This window comes from Medicago sativa, chromosome 2, assembly GCF_051527215.1.
Source record: "Medicago sativa cultivar Bolivia chromosome 2, Bolivia_mono, whole genome shotgun sequence".
NCBI classification, from domain to species: domain Eukaryota; kingdom Viridiplantae; phylum Streptophyta; class Magnoliopsida; order Fabales; family Fabaceae; genus Medicago; species Medicago sativa.
The window spans coordinates 17912560-17934013 of NC_140750.1; the positions used below are offsets into that span (position 1 = coordinate 17912560).

At 33.5% G+C, this 21454-nt stretch overlaps 2 protein-coding genes across 2 annotated transcripts; both read right to left on the minus strand.

Moving 5' to 3' along the window:
- Nucleotides 1-4585: 4585 nt before the first annotated feature.
- On the minus strand, nucleotides 4586-6413 carry ANNAT8 (annexin 8). Its single transcript, XM_085743493.1, has 6 exons — nucleotides 6335-6413; nucleotides 6042-6187; nucleotides 5675-5893; nucleotides 5348-5560; nucleotides 5114-5203; nucleotides 4586-5006 (listed from the first exon to the last, which is right to left on the minus strand). Exons 1-6 carry the CDS (start codon nucleotides 6405-6407, stop codon nucleotides 4806-4808), a joined length of 942 nt encoding a protein of 313 aa, XP_085599619.1. The 5' UTR covers nucleotides 6408-6413; the 3' UTR covers nucleotides 4586-4805.
- A 2107-nt stretch (nucleotides 6414-8520) lies between these two features.
- Nucleotides 8521-11720, minus strand: LOC146945133 (NAD(P)-binding Rossmann-fold superfamily protein). Its single transcript, XM_085743494.1, has 6 exons — nucleotides 11438-11720; nucleotides 11054-11206; nucleotides 9884-9977; nucleotides 9511-9593; nucleotides 9191-9344; nucleotides 8521-8876 (listed from the first exon to the last, which is right to left on the minus strand). Exons 1-6 carry the CDS (start codon nucleotides 11630-11632, stop codon nucleotides 8641-8643), a joined length of 915 nt encoding a protein of 304 aa, XP_085599620.1. The 5' UTR covers nucleotides 11633-11720; the 3' UTR covers nucleotides 8521-8640.
- Between the last annotated feature and the right edge of the window lie 9734 nt (nucleotides 11721-21454).

The following is a 21454-nucleotide window of genomic DNA, read 5'->3' on the forward strand; positions in this document are numbered from 1 at the left end:
TTTATTGATTTTTTTTTTATGTTGTTTGTTGTTTAGATATGTATGAAAACCTGCATAGGTGCAAGTTAGGCAGGGAAACCATGACTTGTAGCTCGGGACCAAAGACAACGCGAGAACCATGTTTACAATATTTGGTCAATATAGTACTAAATGACCGATTGAGTTGGACACTTCCTTGGTAAATCTTTCCAAGATATTTGAGAAAGTTTGATTCGGTTCAGGACCTACTAAGAAATCATGGCTTGCATGGTGGAACAAGACTAAGAAGTTAGTTTGTTTGGTCAGCGATGTATTATTTTGTCTTTTATTTAGGGTTTTATGTTGTTGAACTATGTTGCAGAATTATGTTGTTGAATGGCGTTTAATGTATGTTTTTGTTGTTGCCTTGCATGAATATTGAATTGTTTTGTCCAATTATAATCATAATCATTTTCTCATCTTTGAATAAACATTTGTTGCTTGTGTTATTTACAAATGCATTAAGTGGTTTTATGAATATCCTTTTTGCTCGTGTTCGTGTTCTTGCTTGAAATTGCATTTTTATCTAGAAGTGATAGTTAACTTCCTTAGGTACGACAATTAACGGACTAATAGTCACTTTGATCCTTGAATGTTTAACGAGTAGTCACAATAGTCTTTTAGTGTATCGAAGTTTCAAAATAGTATTTGATTGTGTACTTCATTAGTCAAAATAATCATTGATATTAAAATGTTTCGTTAATATTGTCATATCAGTCCTTCAATATACTTACTTATATATCATTCCTTAGAATTATTTACTTATTATCATTTCAGTCCTATATAAAAAGAATTATTGTGAATATTGAAAGATAATTGATGCGTCGGAAACAATTTTGATTAGCAAGTGCAGAATCAAAAACTATTTTAAAATTTTGAAGATAATGTGACTACTCATCACACATTATCATATGGTATTTTCGTTGAGAAATGATATTTTGACAACCATTTTTTGACAACTTTTGAACAACTTTTTCTCTCATACTCACATGATGTTGTTATCCTCTCTCTTCCTTTTTCTCCTCCATTGTTTTTGACCAATAAGAAGTGAGAAAAAGAAGGCTGTCAACAAAGTTGTCATCTGTCAAAATATCATTACTCATTTTCGTTTGAGGGCAAATTAGGCTGTCTAAACAAAATTTTCCACATTGCTTCACATTGTTCTCTCTGTTCTTCAATCGGAACCTCAAAAACCTCTACGTGACAACGAAACCCCAACAATGTCACGAATCTCACGAAACTCCACGCGATTCATCAAATTCATCCGCACACTCTCCACAGAAGCATCCTCCATCTCCAAACCCGAACGCATCGCCAACGAGCTTCTCACCCTCAACAGATTCGAACGCCATGATTTCACAATCCTCTGGCGTCTCAAAATGGGTCTAGACCGTTACGGTTCACCCGTCGCCGCTCCCGGTCCACTCGGCCCAACTTCATCCGGACCCACCGACGGAGCTACAACCGCCGCTGCTGAAGAGAAGACTGCATTTGATATTAAGCTTGAGAAATTCGATGCTGCGTCGAAGATTAAGATAATTAAGGAGGTTAGGTCTTTTACTGAATTAGGGTTGAAGGAGGCTAAGGATTTGGTTGAGAAAGCTCCTTGTGTTTTGAAGAAAGGGGTTACTAAGGAAGAAGGTGGTTCTATTATTGATAAGCTTAAGGAATTGGGTGCCACTGTTGTTCTTGAATGATTTTTTGGTTAATTGTAGAATTAGTTCTTATTTGGGATTGTTGTTTTTATGAGAAAAGGTGCAATTTTTATTTCATGGAATTGTGTCTGTTAGATGTTTGATGAAATGTGCAAGAGTTGTTGCAGTTATTATATGTCCTGTTTGGATGAACAACTTATTTTGTATTACTATTAGTTCATATCATAAAAGCACTTATGTATAAGCTATTTTTAAAGTAAAAGATAAAACTAAGTCAAATTGTTTTCGTATTGGCTATAAACAGATTTCATAAGCTATCCTGAAGAGTTTGGGGAAATAAGTTGACGACGACTTGTGAAAATGTTATAAGTTGTTTTCATAAGGTCTCTCAACCTGTCTCATGTGTTTATGTCGGTAGATAAGGTTAAGTAAGCTAATCCAGACAGGCTCAGAGTTTGTAATTGGATTTTAGATATTGTTGATTTGGAGAATAGAAACTGGTATGTAGGTTTGGTTATGTTAATGTTAATAAATGATATGTATGAGTGATGAGTGAATTGTTCTGCATTTTGTGAATTGTCATAGGGAATTTTAGAGATTTTAGTTACTATTGGGTTGTTGAGGTTGGAATAAGTGTTTGTATTTGGGTGAGTGTTTGTAAATTTGATTTTGAATGATATTGATTTTGTAGAATTGGTTTTTGGTTTATGTTGTTTTTGTGAAGGTGGAATTGAAGTGAAAGTGGTTTATGTTTGGATTTTAACCACTTGAATGTACAAGCTAGGTAGATTTGATTTTGGCAGAATCATGTTCGAAAATGTTTTCCTGTTTCAAATAAAACATTTTCGCAAACAACTTTTAGAATGGCAGAAGTTGAAATAAGTTGGGAGATTCTTGATGAAGTGGAAGTTTGAAAAGATGTTTTGAGCACAGATAATGTAAAAACTTATGTATCAATTAATCTTACTGTTGTTTTCGTTTAGAACTGATTGGAACTTTAGATATTATTAAAGAACACATAGCTTTGTGACTAATCATCTAATAGGAAGAATGAGATTTTTCTTTTTATCATTTCTTTGAGATCGTCTTTGGTGTAAAGTTTATTAGAGTGATTTGATATGTATAAATATTGATCCTTTTCTATGCTCTCTTTTTATGGTTCCCAAATTTTTTTACCTGTGTTTGTTTAAGTGGCGATCGATTCCCAGGCTGTTTTGTTTTGTATGATTAGGGTTTTAGAACAATGATTTCATGTATTTGAGTTGTTATGAATTCTCAATAACCTTTTTCGTCTAATGCTTTCAAAGTCTCTATTTACTATGATTCTGTTCTCAACGTCTTGCGGAGTTCAGTCGGTGTCTTTCATGGTTATTAGACTTAAGAGAGGTTTTAGTTTCTCAGTTTTGAGTTGTAGCGACTAGTGATTGCTTCTGTTTTGCTCATTCTCTCTCTGGCTTCTAAACATATTCATCTCTATAATGCCTCCCTCCATCCAACTTCAGGAAGCTATAGTTGCAGGTAACGTCTCTTTTCCTGTTTTTGTTTTCACTTAACAGGCTTGACTAGTTTTCCTATGAAATCTCTGTGTGAAGTTTTGTTTTATCATATAGTTTGATTCTTCTGTGAGTTGTCACTTTTTATTTTCATGAATCTTGTACTATTTACTATTTAGAACTACTTCCAAGTCTATATATTCTAAAATTTGTAAGTGAACCACTTCGATATTAGAATTCTGTGTTTCAATGAAAGTTGTTTTCAGTGTTGTTAAATAACAGCTATAGCGGAATTTAGACAAACCGGTATTATTCCACAATATGGTATTTAGTACAAAATGTTGTCAAATAGTGGCTATAGTGGTGCTATAGCCCCATTGTGTAGTGGAATTTAAGCAGTCCTTTATTTTCCGCTATTTGCAATTGACAACTATGGTCATTTTTTAATTATATTAAATTATTGAGTATGAATTGGACTTCGATATCTTCGTCTTGATTGCCGATGGTTGCTAGAATTAAGGTAAGTAGCTTGAAATTGTTTACAACTTTGCTTGCACTGCAAGAGTAACATAACTAGTAACCAATGAAAGTGAAGAAATTTTAGATGAGGCTTTATATAACAAAAGCTTTAAAAACTTAGTAGAGGACCTTTGATTGAGAGGAAAAGAAAACATAGCTCAGGAGAATAAATGAAATGAGGGATTTTTTCCTTCCTGATCTGTTAACAATTCTGATAAAAGTAACACTTGAAACCTAGCCTGATGTTTTCTCTTTTTCGTTATTGGATATAAATTTGTCTGGATGTGAAGTGATTCTGTGTTTCAGTTAAAAAATGTTATTGCAAATGTTTGGCTACACAAACTTCTTTAACATGGCTCATTTGATATAGAATTTTTAATTATAGATCACGTACCATTGCAACCGTGAGGATGTGAATCAATAACTTGAACGTTTCAGAACATGCCATTTTAATACCACAGGATCTGTTGTGTGATCCTAATTTGATTTTGCAATGTTGAGTACATGAGAGAAGATGCAGCATATAGATTGATTTTCTGATTTTATTTTTTCTTTACATGAGAGAAGATGCAGCATATAGATTGGTTGTTCTGATTTTATCTTTTCATTTTTGCGCTGAACTATGGTTATTTATGACTTTTGATAGGGTGTTACTATTGAACAAATAAGTTGTAGTTATAGGCTTGCAGCTTACTGAATAACACTTAAATTTCCTCTAATCCAAAGTGGCATACTTGATATTAGCTGTCATTTGTAAGTTTAGAAGGTAGACATCTCAACTACTCAACACTTTTCACATGAGAAAAGAAAGTTTATTAAAACGAGTGAGTGATAACATACCATGAAAAATATAGATATACCTAGGTTAAAGCAAATTTGATTAAATGCCAAATGCATGAATTAAGTGTGATATCTGTTGATAAATTACATTACTGTGGTTGCAAAAATAAGCTAGTTTATTGGTTCAGGTAATATTTATTTTTGTTGAGAATTAATCTTATTTTCTTCTAAATCTTAGAGATAGTAGTAAACTTATTCTAGTGAAGTTCTGCTAAACTTAGAGATAGTAGTAAACTTATTCTAGTTAAGTTCTGCTAAACTCTACTTGCAAAAGTTGAACTTATTCATTTCCCAACAATTCAAGGATAAAAATCTTGTAATTTCCCCATGTCTTCCTAGCAACAGAATCATGAATGGTGACATTGTTTCTCTTCAAAAAATGGTCATTGATTTCCTTCAAGTCCTTCTCTGCACGAGTGACAATAACACGACTCAATGCATTTTCTTCATTTGCCAGATCATTCAAGGCGTGAGATAACACCTAAATCAAGTTAACATACATATATACGTATGTTTAGTAAAAACTATAGGGTTAAAAAATTATCAAATAGAGAATGGTTACTCCAATATTTTTGTGACTTTGGTTACCTTGGCCAAGTATCTTTGGCTGTCATCGATGCATCGAACGGTAGTACGCAGTGCTCCAATGTATTCATCAATTGGACTACCTGATAATCCCTACAATTGAAAACAACAAATTTTGATTCCATGATATCCTTGATTTTATTGCATGAAATAAATTCGTAATATCATTTCTTTGAGAAATCTTTTGAAGGAAACTTCTGAAAGACTGTGATGTGTGTGTATTGAAAGTCATCTTACCTTATTAATGGTTGTGCCATACAAGTCCTTAAAGATATTGAAAGTCACACATAGCTGCTTCTTACTTCTTGTGCTTAAAATTCTAACCATTTCATCATCGTTAAAAGCTTTCTTTTCAATCAATTGATGAAGTATGGTTGCTTCAGAATGAGCCACATTCTCATCAAACTCATCTCCATCGTACTTGTAAGTGCTTATAACTGCAACCAACAACTGCATGAAAAATAGTTACATTCCATTTTGTTGCACTTGTTCAAAACATTGTCCATGTAACATAACAAAACTGTTCTCGTTATAAAAATCTAATTATGCTTGAGAGTCGCATACTTTGCGAATATCACCAGTAGTTTGAGAGGCAACATCTTCTTCAAGGCAATGCTTGTAAAGAGAATGGTATGAACGCTTTAAAGCCAGAAGCTCTTCAGTATTTCTAGTGCAAACAATCTCAATAATCACTTTGTAATCTGGTGTTGCCTTCTTTAGTGCCTCATTAATAAGTGTAGCATCTCTTTCAGCTGGATCCATTGTCCAATGACTAATGGCTCTCTGATTTCCATGGTATAAATTTTTGGCAATTAGAATGTTATTCAACTCAAAACATGCCTCAAAGTATAGATTTTGAAACTTTTTTCAATCAATTAGAATAATAGTAAATTATAGAATATTAGTGTTATGAATTGTAACATATTTTTACCTCAAAGTTTCCTGAAAGTTCAGTTTTGAGCTGTTCTATAAGATCCTGATGATAAATTTCTTGATAAGCCAGCCTCACAAGTTTTCTTTGAGCTTCATTTCGGTGTGCTAGTACGGATATAATCGCAGTCTCATTTGTCCCGAATCCTGTACATGATAAAAATCACATATTTAGTATTCCGACAATGCCTCGAATAAAATTTATTCCCTTTGTTATTAGACATGAATATGTTAAATATTATTAGAAAGTAGAAACATCAAATCTTTGACAAAACAAAATTGAAGAAAGACAACCTTTGCATGCATTCTTGATAGTTTCAGCATCTTCAATTGGAGAAAAATCTTTTACAGTAAGTAGAGAAGCCATTTTTTTTCTTTCTTCAAGCGTCTACAATTATAGAAAAGTTGTTTTTCATTTTCAATTTATAGAAGAGAAACATATGCTAACTGTTTTTCAGTAATGAAATACTACCCTAAAAAAAACTTCCAGTCCTAAAATATTCCTAATAACTAAATACGTTTTTTTTTTTCAGCTAAAATTTGTTATCAAGTTTTCACCTAAAAGAAGAAGAAAAAAACTCACTACGTTATTTGAAAAGTTCCCTTTTCAATATAATAATAACTGAAATGTTTTATTTATTTTTTTAAAGAAACTGAAAATGTTTTATGTAAAAGTGATTTCTTTTAACCTAAAAAAAGCAATCAATTACGAACATAGCGTTCAATATATATCCATGCAATAATATATGGCAAGTAACAGAGAACCTAATTTCCAAAAACAAAAAAAATGGACACCTAACTATAAAGTCGAATACGTTGTACGAGTGTGATACGACTAGATCGTAGGCTCTATCAATCGGTCCTACATTTTATTTTATTTTTGAGGAAATCAACCGGTCCTACATATTTTCCTCCATATTTATACGTCTGAACAGTAAAAAGATATCCACGTGTTTGATAAATGCATTATTTCTTATATTTTGACATTTGCGATCTTTTAACCAACTACGAAAAGAGTTTTGTTAATAATAAAAATTGTCAAAACAACATTTAAAATATAATTTATCTTATTTCTTTATCGTTGGCCTCCTCGTACAAAAATGGCTAGCTTTAATGTTGATCATGATTCACGAATATTACACATGTAAAAAATTCTGCATTTTATTTTTTGTAAGATACATTCATCTTGTAAGCTGTGAGGATTAATATTGAACAGTAGTACACTGTTTTTTTATTTCCGTGACAATTTGATTGGTAACGAATTGGTCAGCTTAGTTCAAAGTCTGCACTAGAGTCACATCATCTAGAATCTTATCATTTTCAATTACAGTAATCCCTTATCATCACTATATTCTTTCTCCCATATTCATACCCGACTAATAATCAATGTTTTTAGAACTAGACCGAAGATTAAACCAACAAGATTTTCTGCTGGTTCAATCAATTCAACCAGAATGAACCATATCACTAATAAATAAATATTGATTTTTTTAAGATTATTTCTAGTTTCATCCCATATAATCATAGTTACACCCAAATTTATTAAAATTTTACAATAATACCAAAATTACCCTCTTCATCTAAATTTCTAAAAACCCATCTTTTACTATCATTCTGAACCCTCACCTCTTTTTCACCCACAAACCACCATGGATATGCAATCAATACCTACGAAAATCGTCAATTGAATCAACATCTCTTCCATTGATACGTCCTCGATTAATACAAGTAAGTGAATTTCATAAATTTCTTCGAGTTTCTATTTATCGTTTGCTCTATGATTTATGGATGTTTATAGTTGTTATTAATTTCACGTTTGTCTATCTACTTCGATTTGTTTGATTTAAGTTTATGTAGAAAGGTAACGTAATTTAAGTTTACATATAGGTCTCACGTGAATTTAGTTTACGTACGTATTCTAAAAAGGAATAACATACACCTAAACTCAGTTTACGTGGTGTATGTAAACTCAGTTTACATAAACTACGTAAACTCAGTTTACATGAACTATAACTCAGTCTTAACTTACTTATGTAAATTCAGTTTACATAGTGTATGTAAACTCAGTTTACTTAACTCATGTAAACTGAGTTTACATACACTATGTAAATTGAATTTACTTATACATAATTAATGTGCAGTGAACATGAATAAAGGGTATATTAGTAACTTTGGGGTGTAACTTGGATTATTTGGGGTGTGGGTAGTATCTGTCTTTTTTTAAAAAGCAAAAGTAGTTAAATCAACCACGGTTCAAACTGATTGTCCCACCGGGTTTGATCGACTCTAAAAGTAAAGGATCGATCAAATGCGGTTGAACCAACCGGAAGATTTTCAAATTCTCGGTTGAACGGACTGATCCAATTCCATTTTGACAACATTGCTAGGTAACCATTTCCTTAACAGGAAATGATGGTAAACATAGAATAGAAAACAGACACATCAAGTAGTTGTATTTCCTTTATCTTCAACAACAAATATGAATGAATCAATGAATTTTATTATGAAATACAATTTTCTAGTAGTTTTTTCTTGAGTACAGCTTTTATACTAATTATCAATATCATACATGCTATGTTATTGGACACAAATATGACAGATTACCAAGGAATTTCTTGACCATCCCAAGCAAAGAACTTGCCATTGTCATGGCTCTTGACATTGTTAATGATGTGCAACAACTTTTGGACTGAGTACTCTTTGGTGAAGAGCTTTTCTTTAGCAATATTTTTTTGAAATGGCTTAGAAAGATCTGTGTCAACTGTACCAGGATGCAATAGAATACATATGATTGGATCCTTCTTCCTCGCAAACTCCAACGAGATCGTCTTTGACACTGTTTGAATATAAGCGGAAACAAAAGCTTTTAATGATTACCATCTCAAACAGTTTATCATATCATCGTTTAACAAAAGATAAAATGAAGTCAAATTGATGCCATATAATCTATAAGTTGTTTTTATAAATAGCTTATGAAAATAAGCTGAAAACAGTTTATGAACATGTTATAAGCTATTTCCATAGGTTCTCCCAAATAATTCTATAAGTGCTTCTGCTAGTAGATTAGCTCAAATAAACTAATTCATGATCCAATGATGCACTTATCATATTGAATATAACAGGACAGTGATCAACAAAAAAGAGTCATACATTGATTAAGAGCAGTCTTTGAAGACCGATATGAATGCCAACCCCCGAGACGATTATCGCCAATAGATGCAACCCTTGCACTCAAACTAGCCACAACTGCACCACTTCTTTCCGTCCCAATGCCACCTCCAGCTTTAAGAAGAGGCCACATGTGCTGATTTAGAAATTCACAGACTTAGATACAAAATTTTGACTCAAACTACATGCCCTAAGGCTTCTATAACCTCATACACATAAAGAAACCCAATTTTACTTCTAAAATTATCCACAAATAGATAAACAAATAAAAAAAACTGTAATGAAAATTAGATTGATGTTACCTTGATAACCAAGATAGGACCGACGGCATTAACCTCATATGAAAGCATTAAAGATGACTTCTCCAATTTGTTCAATGTGGTTTCTGTATAATGTAAATAACTAATACAATCAACTAACACAAATTTGTAAGAAACATAAAACATGATAATAGATAGTTTTAGCTCACAGTTATACATCACTAGCCTCCATTACACACATATTACTTTTTTCCGTGTTCTCACAAATCTGCTGCAAATATATGATCTGTTTCTTTCTATCTTGTTTAATCCTTTTGATTATTCTGTTTTTAGTGCGTGCAAGCGGGGTGGAATACATGAAGAAAAACTTGGGAAATGGATATGTCCATTACCAAAGAATGAAACAAATCTTTACCTGGTTGCAGCACTTCAGGTATTGAAAGAATGCCAGATGCATTAATGAGAAGGTTTAGATGGCCATATGTCTCTTTTATTGACAATGCAGAGGCCTGAAATATTATAATAAATACACAAAGCTTAACAAATGAATAGGTTTTTGGATTTTTTAAATCTAACAGTGAGATGTCTTAATGCCTAAACAAAGCCTATAGCTGATCACGTTAAATTGTATAAAAAGCAACACTGTCATGACCTAATACCAGTCTTGATAGAAAAGGCCGCTATATTTGTTAATCCTTCCTAGACACGTTCCCATTTCGAAACTGACAAGTGGGTTAACTTAATCAGGGTTAGTGTTGTCAAATAGCAGCTATAGCGAATTTGAACAAATGGTTATTGTTCCGCGATGTGCTATTTGGTACAATGTGTTGTCAAGTAGTGAGTATAGCAGCAATATAGCACCATAGCATAGTAGAATTTGAACAAATTGTTAGTTTCCGCGATATACAATTGAAATCACTTATCAGCGTAGTAAATAATGGTGGATATGTGCAATATCTTTTATGCTCAAGGCTTGTATACGAAATCGCTCCCCCATTTTGATACAACTAAGAATGGCAATGGTTATAGTGTGGCAAGATTCCATATGTCAGCTACTAGTTGGAGGATACACAGCCTCACTTATCCAATGTAGCATTGTTGAAATGTCACTCAATCATAGCAGCAAATCAAATGAAAAAAATATTTTGGCAAGGACAAAATGCAAAATGAGACATATTTTGTTTTTTATCTTAACCTTCCGGCACCAAGGAAGAGGGCAGCAGTAATCTGGAATTCGTCTGGGAGATAAGTACTGTCTGACCAAAGATTATTTGAGGATATAAACTTGTGTTCTACGAACAATTTGTTCTGAAACTCATTAACCAATTGAGTCTAACAACATAGAAGGAGACACATTCACAAGTACTAATAGCATATTTAAACCTAAAGTTAAATATTAGCTAAACATATTTCTTAAACCTTGTCACAAATCTCATATCTATCTTTATCCATATTAACTTTAGCATCTACCTTCTAGTCTTGTAACTAAAAGGGTCACCAAATCTCAACTTGGTGTCTAAATTCACACATACTGTATGTAAAAATGAGAAAGAAAGAAAACAATGAATGGGAAAAGAAGCATAACCTCAATAGAACTTTCAACAGTCAAATCCAAAGGCAAAATTTGAAGTCGATCATCAAATCTATCCTTCAAATGAAGAAGCCCAGTTGATGCATTAGGATTACGGCAAGTAGCAACAACATGCTCTTTATCATTCTTCTCTAACAATTGTTTCACCTATATACAATACAAAACACAACACGGTAACTAAAAACTCAATACCACCGGCACGTGCCGGTGTCCGCAACAATTGTGTCCAATGTCCGTGTCTATGTCTGTGTCAGTGCTTCCTAGACTAAAAAACAGAGAAAAAAATGACACCCCATGAAGAAAAGTAATTTTTTTGGCAATGTAGTGAATGGCAAGAATGAAAGAAAAACATTGTTTTCAAGGTAAGAACATTCTTACGAATTCAAGACCGATTCCTCTGGAAGCTCCTTGAACTAAGGAAACTCCATTAGCTTGAGAAGATGATGATGAAGAAGAGAATGCTCTTCTGGCTAGTGATAGAAGCCGAGGGGAACGTGAAGCCATGGAAGTGTTATGAGTGGGGGGTGGCAATAGCGATAGCAATAGAGAATCATATGAAAGAGAAAAGAACATGAAGCGTGGCAAGACAGTGACCAAGAAACAAAGACAGAAATACGTTAATTGTTGTTATTAGCAATTGTAAGATGTTTTACGTGGAAGTGAGAAACATATAACACATATTTCACTATTTAAATTTGGTAGTTGGAACCGTTTAGGTAGGTACAAATCTTTTTTTTTTATTTTTTTATTTTTTCAATTTTAGGAGAGGTTGGACCAAAATGAAGACTAAACACATGTTACTTCCTAAAATATCTTCATACATATCTACGTGACATGATTCGATCGGAGGAATGTGTAAAAAAATTATATTGTCGAAGCACACAAATTAAATCTTTATTAGGAAATTTTATCCTATATACCCCAATAATTATACTCATATCCTACAAACCATAAAAAAAAACCAATTTTAACCCTTTAAAAAATTACACCATTCATCCCATCAGAGAATATAGTTCCAAATGTTCCAGAATTTGCTATCGCGTAAAGAAATAGATACCCTTTAAAAAATTACACCATTCATCCCATCAGAGAATATAGTTCCAAATGTTCCAGAATTTGCTATCGCGTAAAGAAATAGATATTAGATAGCACACAAAAACGAATCACAAATTTTTTGGATTATATTGAACTATTGGTGTGTGGATTTAGTGTCAGCATGTATTGGAATTTGATTGAGTTTGGATGAATTGGAATATGAAATTGATTAAATTGGCATGAACTGTAATTTGATAGTGTAGGCATGAATTGGAAGTCACCCCTTTGATAGTATCTTTATTGGAATAATATGATCAATTTGTGCAAAAGCATATGAAAGGATCTTTTTTTACTACCCTGTTATATAAGTGATGGGGGGCGGGGGGACCGACCTTCAAGTTTAAATTCAAACCGATCCGAAATAAAAACAGCAAACCGATAAAAAAACCGAAAATCACATAAAACCGAATATTATTGAATGCGTTTGAATGTCATTTTTTTAAAACCGCTCGGATTGGATCGGATTTTGGATTGAGTTTTCAAAATCGAATCAAACCGAACCACACACAAATATTTTAATACATATTTCCATCTTTTATAAGTATGATATATCATATTAAGCTATTGTTTTTTTCCCTTTTAATTCTTTTAATACTACATACTAGTTTAATTTAATATATTTTGTTACAATTTCATATGTTTCAAAGATAATCAATCATTGTTATTCGATACTATTCATTTGTAATAAATCATATGTTATATTTTGTATCAAACCTATTATTTTACCATATTTTTTTAAAATTATTAATTAAAAAAAAGGTTGCAATTTGTAATTTGGATATCCAAAGATCGATCCAAAATTTAACCACATTAAATTGTGTTGGAACAAAATAAGTATAATCAAAGTATTGGTTCTGAAAGAACAAATTGAAGAGCAAGGGTTTTCATGAGAAGCTATGTTGCAAGTCAGAATCTGAAGGAGTCAGACTCTGAAGGTCATCCATACTATGGAAGCATTCAGACTTTGAAGATTTCTCAGACTCTGAAGTTCAGGATCTGGACAAGCTAAAGGACAAAGGAGCTGAAATCTTGAAGAACAAGTCTGAATTATTCTGAAGATCAAGCACAATGGTTCTGAAGATGTCAGAAGGTCAATGGATGTCACTTTCAGTGAAGGTACAAAGAAGACAACCTTGTATGACCACTACTCCACTACCTCCAACATTCCCATGTGCATCATACGAAGCTACAACTGTGTCTTTATTGGAAAAAAAAAGGTTAATTTCTTATTAAGGAAAGTATTCAAATTCATTCATTCATAGGAAATTAACCAAATCAAGCAACAAATCATTGTTGAATGATCAAGCTTCTCAAATGACTCTTTGATGTGCTGGCACTCATCAACGTCTCTTTTCCACCTCTACATAAAGGATTAAAGACTTGAAGAATAAACGAAAATCTGCAATATATTAACAAGTGCCAAAACTATGTCAAATTCATTATGCATCAAACACTTAGAATTTCTTATAAACTTTCAAATCTTAGAAATTCTTAAGTCTAGAGTCTGAACTGTTTTGTATTTGTGAACACCTCTGATTGTATATCAAGTGTTCAACCAAACAATTATTACTTTGTAATTCTTGTTTGTTAGAAGTTTCATGCTTGTGTGCTTGACCATATGAAGTCTCTTGCTTGTGTGCTTGAGCAATTGTAATCTTGTGTGATTATAGTGAAAAAACTATTGTAAGTGAGAAGGGGACATAATTACTTACGGATTGTGGAAGGAACCAGGTTAATTGCTTCTCTCTCTCTCTCTCTCTCTATCTCTCTCTATCTCTCTCTCTCTATCTCTCTCTCTCTATTATCCACTGCACTTAACTTTGAACATTGCTTCAAGTTCTGAACTCCATCAGAAGCTGAACTTTAGACTTAGTTACAAAGAAGAAAAAGCTAACACAATTCAACCCCCCTCTTGTGTTTTTCTCACCTTCAAATTGGAGGACCGGTTTTTTAAAAGTTGTCATTCAAAACCAAACCAAACTGTAACACCCCGTTTTTCCAACGTAAAAATTTCATAACAATTATCAGAGTTTTTCATCACAAAACGGAATGTCACATTTCTTAAAAATCATAAATGGAATAAATTAATATTTATCCTTCAAAATTCAATCAGCAATTAATTAATACTTTGCAGCGGAATTATTCATCATCTAAAATAGTCTTTGGCACGAAGGCCTCATCATAAAAGTCTCATAAATAGTCTAAAACATAATAATTAGTTCAAATCCATCAACTTTATTATAAATCTCTTAAAACAATACGTAAGGAATAGAAAACATTGTCAAAATTCCCATCCCGTTACGTATCAGAGCACCTAAGGACACAGTGAGAGATAGTCACCCACGACTGCAGCTAATCTTGATTACCTGCAAATTACCCATACGAAGAGCAACATTTTCAAGCAGAAGGGGTGAGATTTCTCAAACAATAATATTAAGCTCTTAAATCATAAATTACATTTAACAATATAAACATCTTATAATTTAACAATTATAATCAAATACATAGACATCATCATTTCATCTTAGCAATATATCATCATATAGCAGTCACAATCATCGTCACATATCATCATACTAAAAGGCATCACAAAGTAATTCGTTAAAACATCACAACTTAACAACTTGACTTGACAATGTATCTAGACTCGACTATGCAACTCTTAACGTCTTAAACCATCTTTGATCATCATGAAAATGCAAATGCATGTGGTACCATTTTAGGGCATAAGCCCTCATCGTCGTGGTTGAGCATAAGCTCTCATCGTCGTGGTTGAGCAAAAGCTCCATCGTCGTGGTTGAGCAAAAGCTCCAGGGCATGAGCCCTCATCTATAAATGAGTATGCATGGACTCAACATCTTACATCTTAGAAACTTCATGAACATCCTATAACTTCTTGACTTGACCGACATTTACACATCTTTAAATAGCCTCATCATCAAATATCACATCTTTATATAACACATCTTTAAATTTCACAACTTCAAATAGCACATCTCTATATAACACATCTTTTTTCACATCATCAGATAATTCACAAATTACACTTAGTCAAATAATTCATCAATTACACTTTGCCTATATTAATTGATCTTAATTAATAAATAGTTTATACCATTATAAGCATGACCTTTAGAAGGACAAGAAAACATTTGTCTTTAGAAACCCCTTTCTAATATATATCTCACAGTCAATAGCATTTTCTATATAAATATAAATTTACCACGATAATGACAATATTATTCAATTCAAAAGCTATATGGCACAGTGTATACACATACTATAAAAATAATCATAAGGATTAAAACATCTCAAGCAACATAAAGCGTCACACACAAGAATTAATAATAAAAGATGCTTACTATACAAATAATGAAAGTATAGCAAAGTGGAAAAAGATCTCAGGCTATTACATTAAATGAGTGATGTAGTGTGACTATCCACGGACGATCACAGCACACATGCATATTGTCACAGTACTCAAACAGATACACAAAATAAATACGAGAGCAATAGCGACACAATAAAATGCATAATCCAAATATATATATACATCTCAATTAAATCATGAGTTTGGCACATGAAATCAATGAATTTAGAGATAAGAATATATTCAAAATAACAGCAGCAACTTAGAGCGCAAATTTAACATGAATTTATGAAAAGATGATGAAAACAAAGAAAAGCACATAAACCCTTCACTACCCATATGTTCATACATCCCATATATGATGAATAAAGACTCCCCCTTACATCAATTCAACGATTTTTCATCACCTAATCATCAATTCTCACTCAAACCCTAATTCTCATAATCTTACAAAACTCATCCTAAAACACGTTAGATGTGTTTTATCTTGGTTTTCGGGTGTCAAACATTGATTACGTTTGAACCTTTTTAACCGGTGATATCTCATTTTTTCTTGGGAAGGGAAAAATAAGAAAAATCCTTGAGAATCGAGGTCCGGGAGTTGTTTTCGCTACGGGAAGGTGTTAGGCACCCATAACGACTATAGTATCCTATAGGAACCGTCTTTGATTTCTACGCCCGCGCTTTATTTTTAAATGCTATTTGAAAGTGTTTATTAAACCTAAAAGTATTCTAAGTGAAGAATTGGAGGGAGAAGAATGTTTGAATTTTTATTTTATTTGAATTGAAGGAATTTTGATTCCTTGCCTACGTACCCTTTTAAGGGATCAAATCCACCGTAGTTCTCTTCCAAAAATGTTTTTGTTTTTGTTGGTTGATTTTAAGTTTGAAAATTGGAATTTGAAGAATAGAAAGAGGCCTCAAGGGCATGAGAATTTAAGAAAAGGTGAGGTTTGATTAGTGATTTTGCAAAAGAAGTCAAGTATGATTAAAGTTCATTGAAATTTGATTAAGAAAATAAAAGGGAAAATTACAATGGGATTTTGATCCCAAGGTTTATTAGGAAAAAGATTTGAGTGATGCTATTCATATTTTTTGGAAATTGATTTTTCTAAGTATGAAGCCTAAACATTCATCTAAACATACGATCCTAAACATACATCTAAACATGCATATTCTAGCTATATACCTAAAGTGAAGTGTGTGCATGTGTCGGTGCTTGTGTCGGTGTACATCATTAGAGTCCATTGTCCTTTACATCATTGGCCTAGATACATTCTATGGTCTTGCAAGAAATTTAAAGGCATAAAGTAAAATGTTTACAAAATTCCTAAGTTTTTTACATACTAAGTCTTGGTAAAACTTAAAGTGCAAGGAATTGAAATGCAAGAAATGAAAGATGAAAATATGATGTGAGGTGCTTATGAAACAATGAACAAAGGGTTAGTAGTAATAGGCATTGAATAGTAAGAAAAAAAGGTGGCAAGAAAATAAAGCATATCAACATGGTAAAAGACAACAAAAAAATGGCAAAAATGCACTTAATAAAACACCAAAATTCCTAAGCAAGCAAGAGATCCATAACCCTCACATTTTGGTATTTTCAAAAGACTTTTAGGTTCAGCCCCAATGTGAGTGTTACAAGGTAATTAGATGTCAAGGAATCATAGTGTACTACCAAGCCAATTTTGCACTAAGTCACATATTAACATAACAAGTAACTTGCTAGTTAAGCAACCAATTACCACATATCCAAAACACCACCACATGCTTCAATTTAAACACTAAACAAGGCCTCCAAAATACTCAACAACTAAGCACTATCATAAGTAAAAGAATTGGCAACAAACCATGCACCAAAAATTCTTTAAAATTGTACCAAACAACACAAATCACAAACAATTATTTATGCATTTCTCTATCCATTTTTTAGCATACAAAATTCACATAAAGCAAACTAAATCATCAATACAATCATAATGAGGACCTACTAAAATTTCCACAAGTTTTTTTAACAAAATTTTATCAAGAATTGGAAAGAAATGGATTAACAACAAACGAATATTTTTTCATATTCTTTAGGGGTCCAAATTAATCATGCACTAATATAACAAGAACAATTAGAATTAACAAGGAAAGTATTGCAAATTTTTAGAGCATTTTTGTATGAACATTGACCAAGCAGGGGGTGTGAATAGCAGAAATAGCAAGAAACACGCAGGGATGGGGGGCGCAAAGAGCAGCATATGCACAGTTATGATAATTGGGCCTCAAAGAGGCGGGTTGCGGGTCGATCCAACGGGCTGAACCGGTTCACAGGCCTATATAAGGCCTTGAACCGGTTTCTTGCTCCATTTTCAGACTCCCCTTCTCTCTCTAGACTTGTTGTAGAGTGAGAAGCTCTGCAACAAGAACCTTTCTTCTCCGGCGAGAGCTCGAAGAAATTTCGGCGACGGTTGCAAATTCCGGCACCGGAAAATTTTATATAACATTTTCGAATTTTTTTTGCAGTTTTAGAAAGATCTCTTTGAGCTCTTGCCGAATCCATTGTTATTTTCGAAGAAAGGCTCACCAAAACCCATAGATCTACATCTTAGTTCTGGAAATAGCTTTGAGCAAACACGAACAAAACCTTGAAGAAAGAAGGGAAACGAGAGTTACCTCTATGTATGGTTCGGCTTTAACTCAGGTTTGGTTTCACTGCTTCATTCCCTTCCCCGTTCGCTGCTGTGAATTCGTTCGAGGACTTGCACTCGTGAATTCGTAGCGACGTTTTCCAGCGCCGTCTCTTTTCTTGCCTTGATTTTGACCCTTCGATTTCGATTCGTTTGGCTTCGATTTTGATTCGTTTGGAAGGAACGGTGATTCAGTTACCGTCGCAGCTTCGATTGTGACTCGAATTCGTTGATTCACCGATTGGAACTGAAGACAGTGGGAGATTTACGCGTTTTGGTGATGATGATGATGATGGTGGATTGGTGGTTTTGATCACTTTTGTGGTGGTTGCATGGTTCTGTTACGGTGGTTTTGAGTTGGTTAGGGTTTGAAGGTTCTTCAAACCTTCACCATTGTTCTTGAATTTTTCTGTTTTGATTCTGTTTTGGTGGAGAGAGAGATTGTGATTGTGTTTGTTGAGTTGGCATGAAGTGAATGGATTTTTTCTGACTTTGACTGTGACTGGTCAGCTTTATAGGCTGACGCAGTGACTGCTGGACCTGTAAGATAGTGACACGTGGCACTGGACCTTAACTAACTTCTGGACTAAACTGCAAATGACTAAAGATAATGGACTAAACTGCAAAAATGACAAAAAAGGACTAAAAATGTAAGTAATAATAAAAATTGGTAAAAAACGTAATTTGGAAATAACGTAAAGTGAAACGATTAAAATTGACAAAACGGACTAAAACGAACCAATGGCTTAAATGAGGTACTTTAAAGTAACCTCTCTCTGCCGAAATTTCGTGTGAAATGACCAAAATGCCCCTAGGGCTAAAACGACTAGAAAATGACTCAGATGCAAATTAAAAATGGATTTTTAACAGAGAATTGAAACAAAAGTTTATTTAAACCAATTTGAAAGACTCAGAGACAATTTTTAAGATTTGAACAGAGTTTTGACACTTGAAGAGACTAAAATGCCCCTAGGGGCAAAACTGACTCAAAATGACCTCAAATGCAATTTTTGAAATGGGTTTTGACATAGAATTGAAATGAGGACTTATTCTAACCAATTGAAGGGACTTAAACAAATTTTTAAAAGACTGAAAGAAATTTTATCATGGGAAATGTCTAAAATGCCCCTAGGGGCTAAACTGACTAAAAAATGACTCAACTGATATTTTGAAATGAATTCTGACATGAGATTGAAACAGGGACTCATACAACCAATTTAAAAGACTCAAGCAATTTTCAAGGATTAAAATGAGTTGAATGCAGGAAACGACTAAAATACCCTTCTATGTGAACTTTGCAAATAACATTGAAATAAAATGCAGAGAAAGATGTAATTGATCAGAGACAGTTCAGATAGCTTGAAATGCAAGAAAAGAAGAATTGAGCTAGTATTTTTAGGTCCAAAATTAGGGTATAACAGCTGCCCCTATTTAAGTTTCTTTGTCCGGAGAGTCAAGAGACGGAGTCTTAGAGTTGACAGGACGAAGATACTTAAATATTAACATTTGCACAGCTTTTGGACATAAAAATACGCTTTCAGATTTTCAAAAATATGAATGCCATGCAATACTTTGATTAAGAATGCAAGATAAACAACTGAAGTCCATGGAACATGTCATGTCACTGGGGATTCAGGTGGACACTGACAGGGTAGGCAAGCCAGGGGATAGAAAATAAGGTGCAAGCCGTTCTTTGGATCGAACTAATCACTTGACCAAGGAGTACAAAACAAGAGATAGGTACAAGTTGTTCTTGGGATCGAACTTGGCACTTGACCGGAAACATAGGCATATAGGTAGATACAAGCTGTTCTTTGGATCGAACTTGACACTTGATTGAAGATACAAACAAATAGACAGACACAAACTGTTCTTTGGATCGAACTGGCTGTTTGGCTGGAGATATAGACAAAAGGGTAGATACAAACTGTTCTTTGGATCGAACTTGCCGTTGGATCGTCACCACATCATGTGGGTAGGTGCAAACTGTTCTTTAGATCGAACTTGTCGTTTGACCGATAACAAAGCATAAGCCGGGTATAAACTGTTCTTTGGATTGAACTTGTCGTTTGTCCGGAAGTATAGGTATATAAGCAGGTACAAGTTGTTCTTTGGATCGAACTAGTCACTTGACCGATAACAAGACATGTTGGAAGTCTGGCTTGACAAGATACCTATTGAGGGTAAATTGTCATTGACTTGATTTGAAGATAGACATGACCATTTTTATTGGCCCAAAAGCAAATTGAGAGTGAATTGACATTGATTTGAATTGAATTGGAAGTTTGAGATTGAAATTGAGATTGAGCAGAGACATAGACATAGACATTGGATTGGAGAGTCGAAATTGACATTGAGATTGGATTGGAATTGAATTGAAAATTGAAATTGACATTGACATTGAAATTGGATTGAAATTGGAGATTGGGTTGAAATTGAAATTGAGATCGCTTCGAATTTGACACTTGAAATTGAGATTGCTTCGAATTTGACACTTGAAATTGAGATTGCTTCGAATTTGACATTGAATTGGATTGAAATTGACATTGCTTCGAATTTGACAGTTGAAATGATTCGAAATTGGAATTTGAGAGTTGAGATTGCATCGAATCTGACATTTGAAATTGATTTGAATTTTGACATTGGAGAGTTGAGATTGCATCGAATTTGACAGTTGAGATTGAATTGGATTTGACAGTTGAAATTGAAATTGAGATTGAAATTGACAGTTGCAATTTGGATTAGAATTGAGATTGGAATTGATTTGAAGTTGGAATTGGAAGTGGAAACTGATTTAGATTGGAAATTGAAATTGGAAATGCAGCATGTATGTATGGCATAACAAGATTATTGAATGTATGAGCACATAAAATGCATGATTATGCATGTATGAATGCTTGAAATGCATGATTGGTTTGTAACTTGACAGAGAAGTTTCACAAAGGCAGACAAAACATTGGAAGATTGGGCACGTAGTGGCTCGTGCTGCAACATATTTACAGGGGAAAACCTCTTTGGAGAGATCGTTGTTGAGAGACGTATCAAAACCATGGCTGAGGGCAATAAAACTTGTAGAGGAGGGAACCTTTGGAAGATTCTTGGATACAGGTCGCCGTTGCTAGGCGTGCCAGTGCTGGGTAAACATTGGATGTTCGCATCTATGGTCAATGTTTTTCATTATTTTTCATTCTTTCATTTTCAAACCCCATTTTTGCCTGAACCGCCCTTTCGGGTTTTCGATTCACCGGGGAATAA

Coding starts and splice junctions, on each gene's coding strand:
- LOC146945133 (XM_085743494.1), bottom strand. CDS start 11,632: ATGTTCTTTTCTCTTTCATATGATTCTCTATTGCTATCGCTATTGCCA. Junction 9,978..11,053: donor CTGTTGAAAGTTCTATTGAG/GTTATGCTTCTT, acceptor ATAATATTTCAG/GCCTCTGCATTGTCAATAAA. Junction 8,877..9,190: donor AAAGACTGCTCTTAATCAAT/GTATGACTCTTT, acceptor ATATTCAAACAG/TGTCAAAGACGATCTCGTTG.
- ANNAT8 (XM_085743493.1), bottom strand. CDS start 6,407: ATGGCTTCTCTACTTACTGTAAAAGATTTTTCTCCAATTGAAGATGCT. Junction 6,188..6,334: donor TATCAAGAATGCATGCAAAG/GTTGTCTTTCTT, acceptor TATCATGTACAG/GATTCGGGACAAATGAGACT. Junction 5,561..5,674: donor CTACTGGTGATATTCGCAAA/GTATGCGACTCT, acceptor TTTTTCATGCAG/TTGTTGGTTGCAGTTATAAG.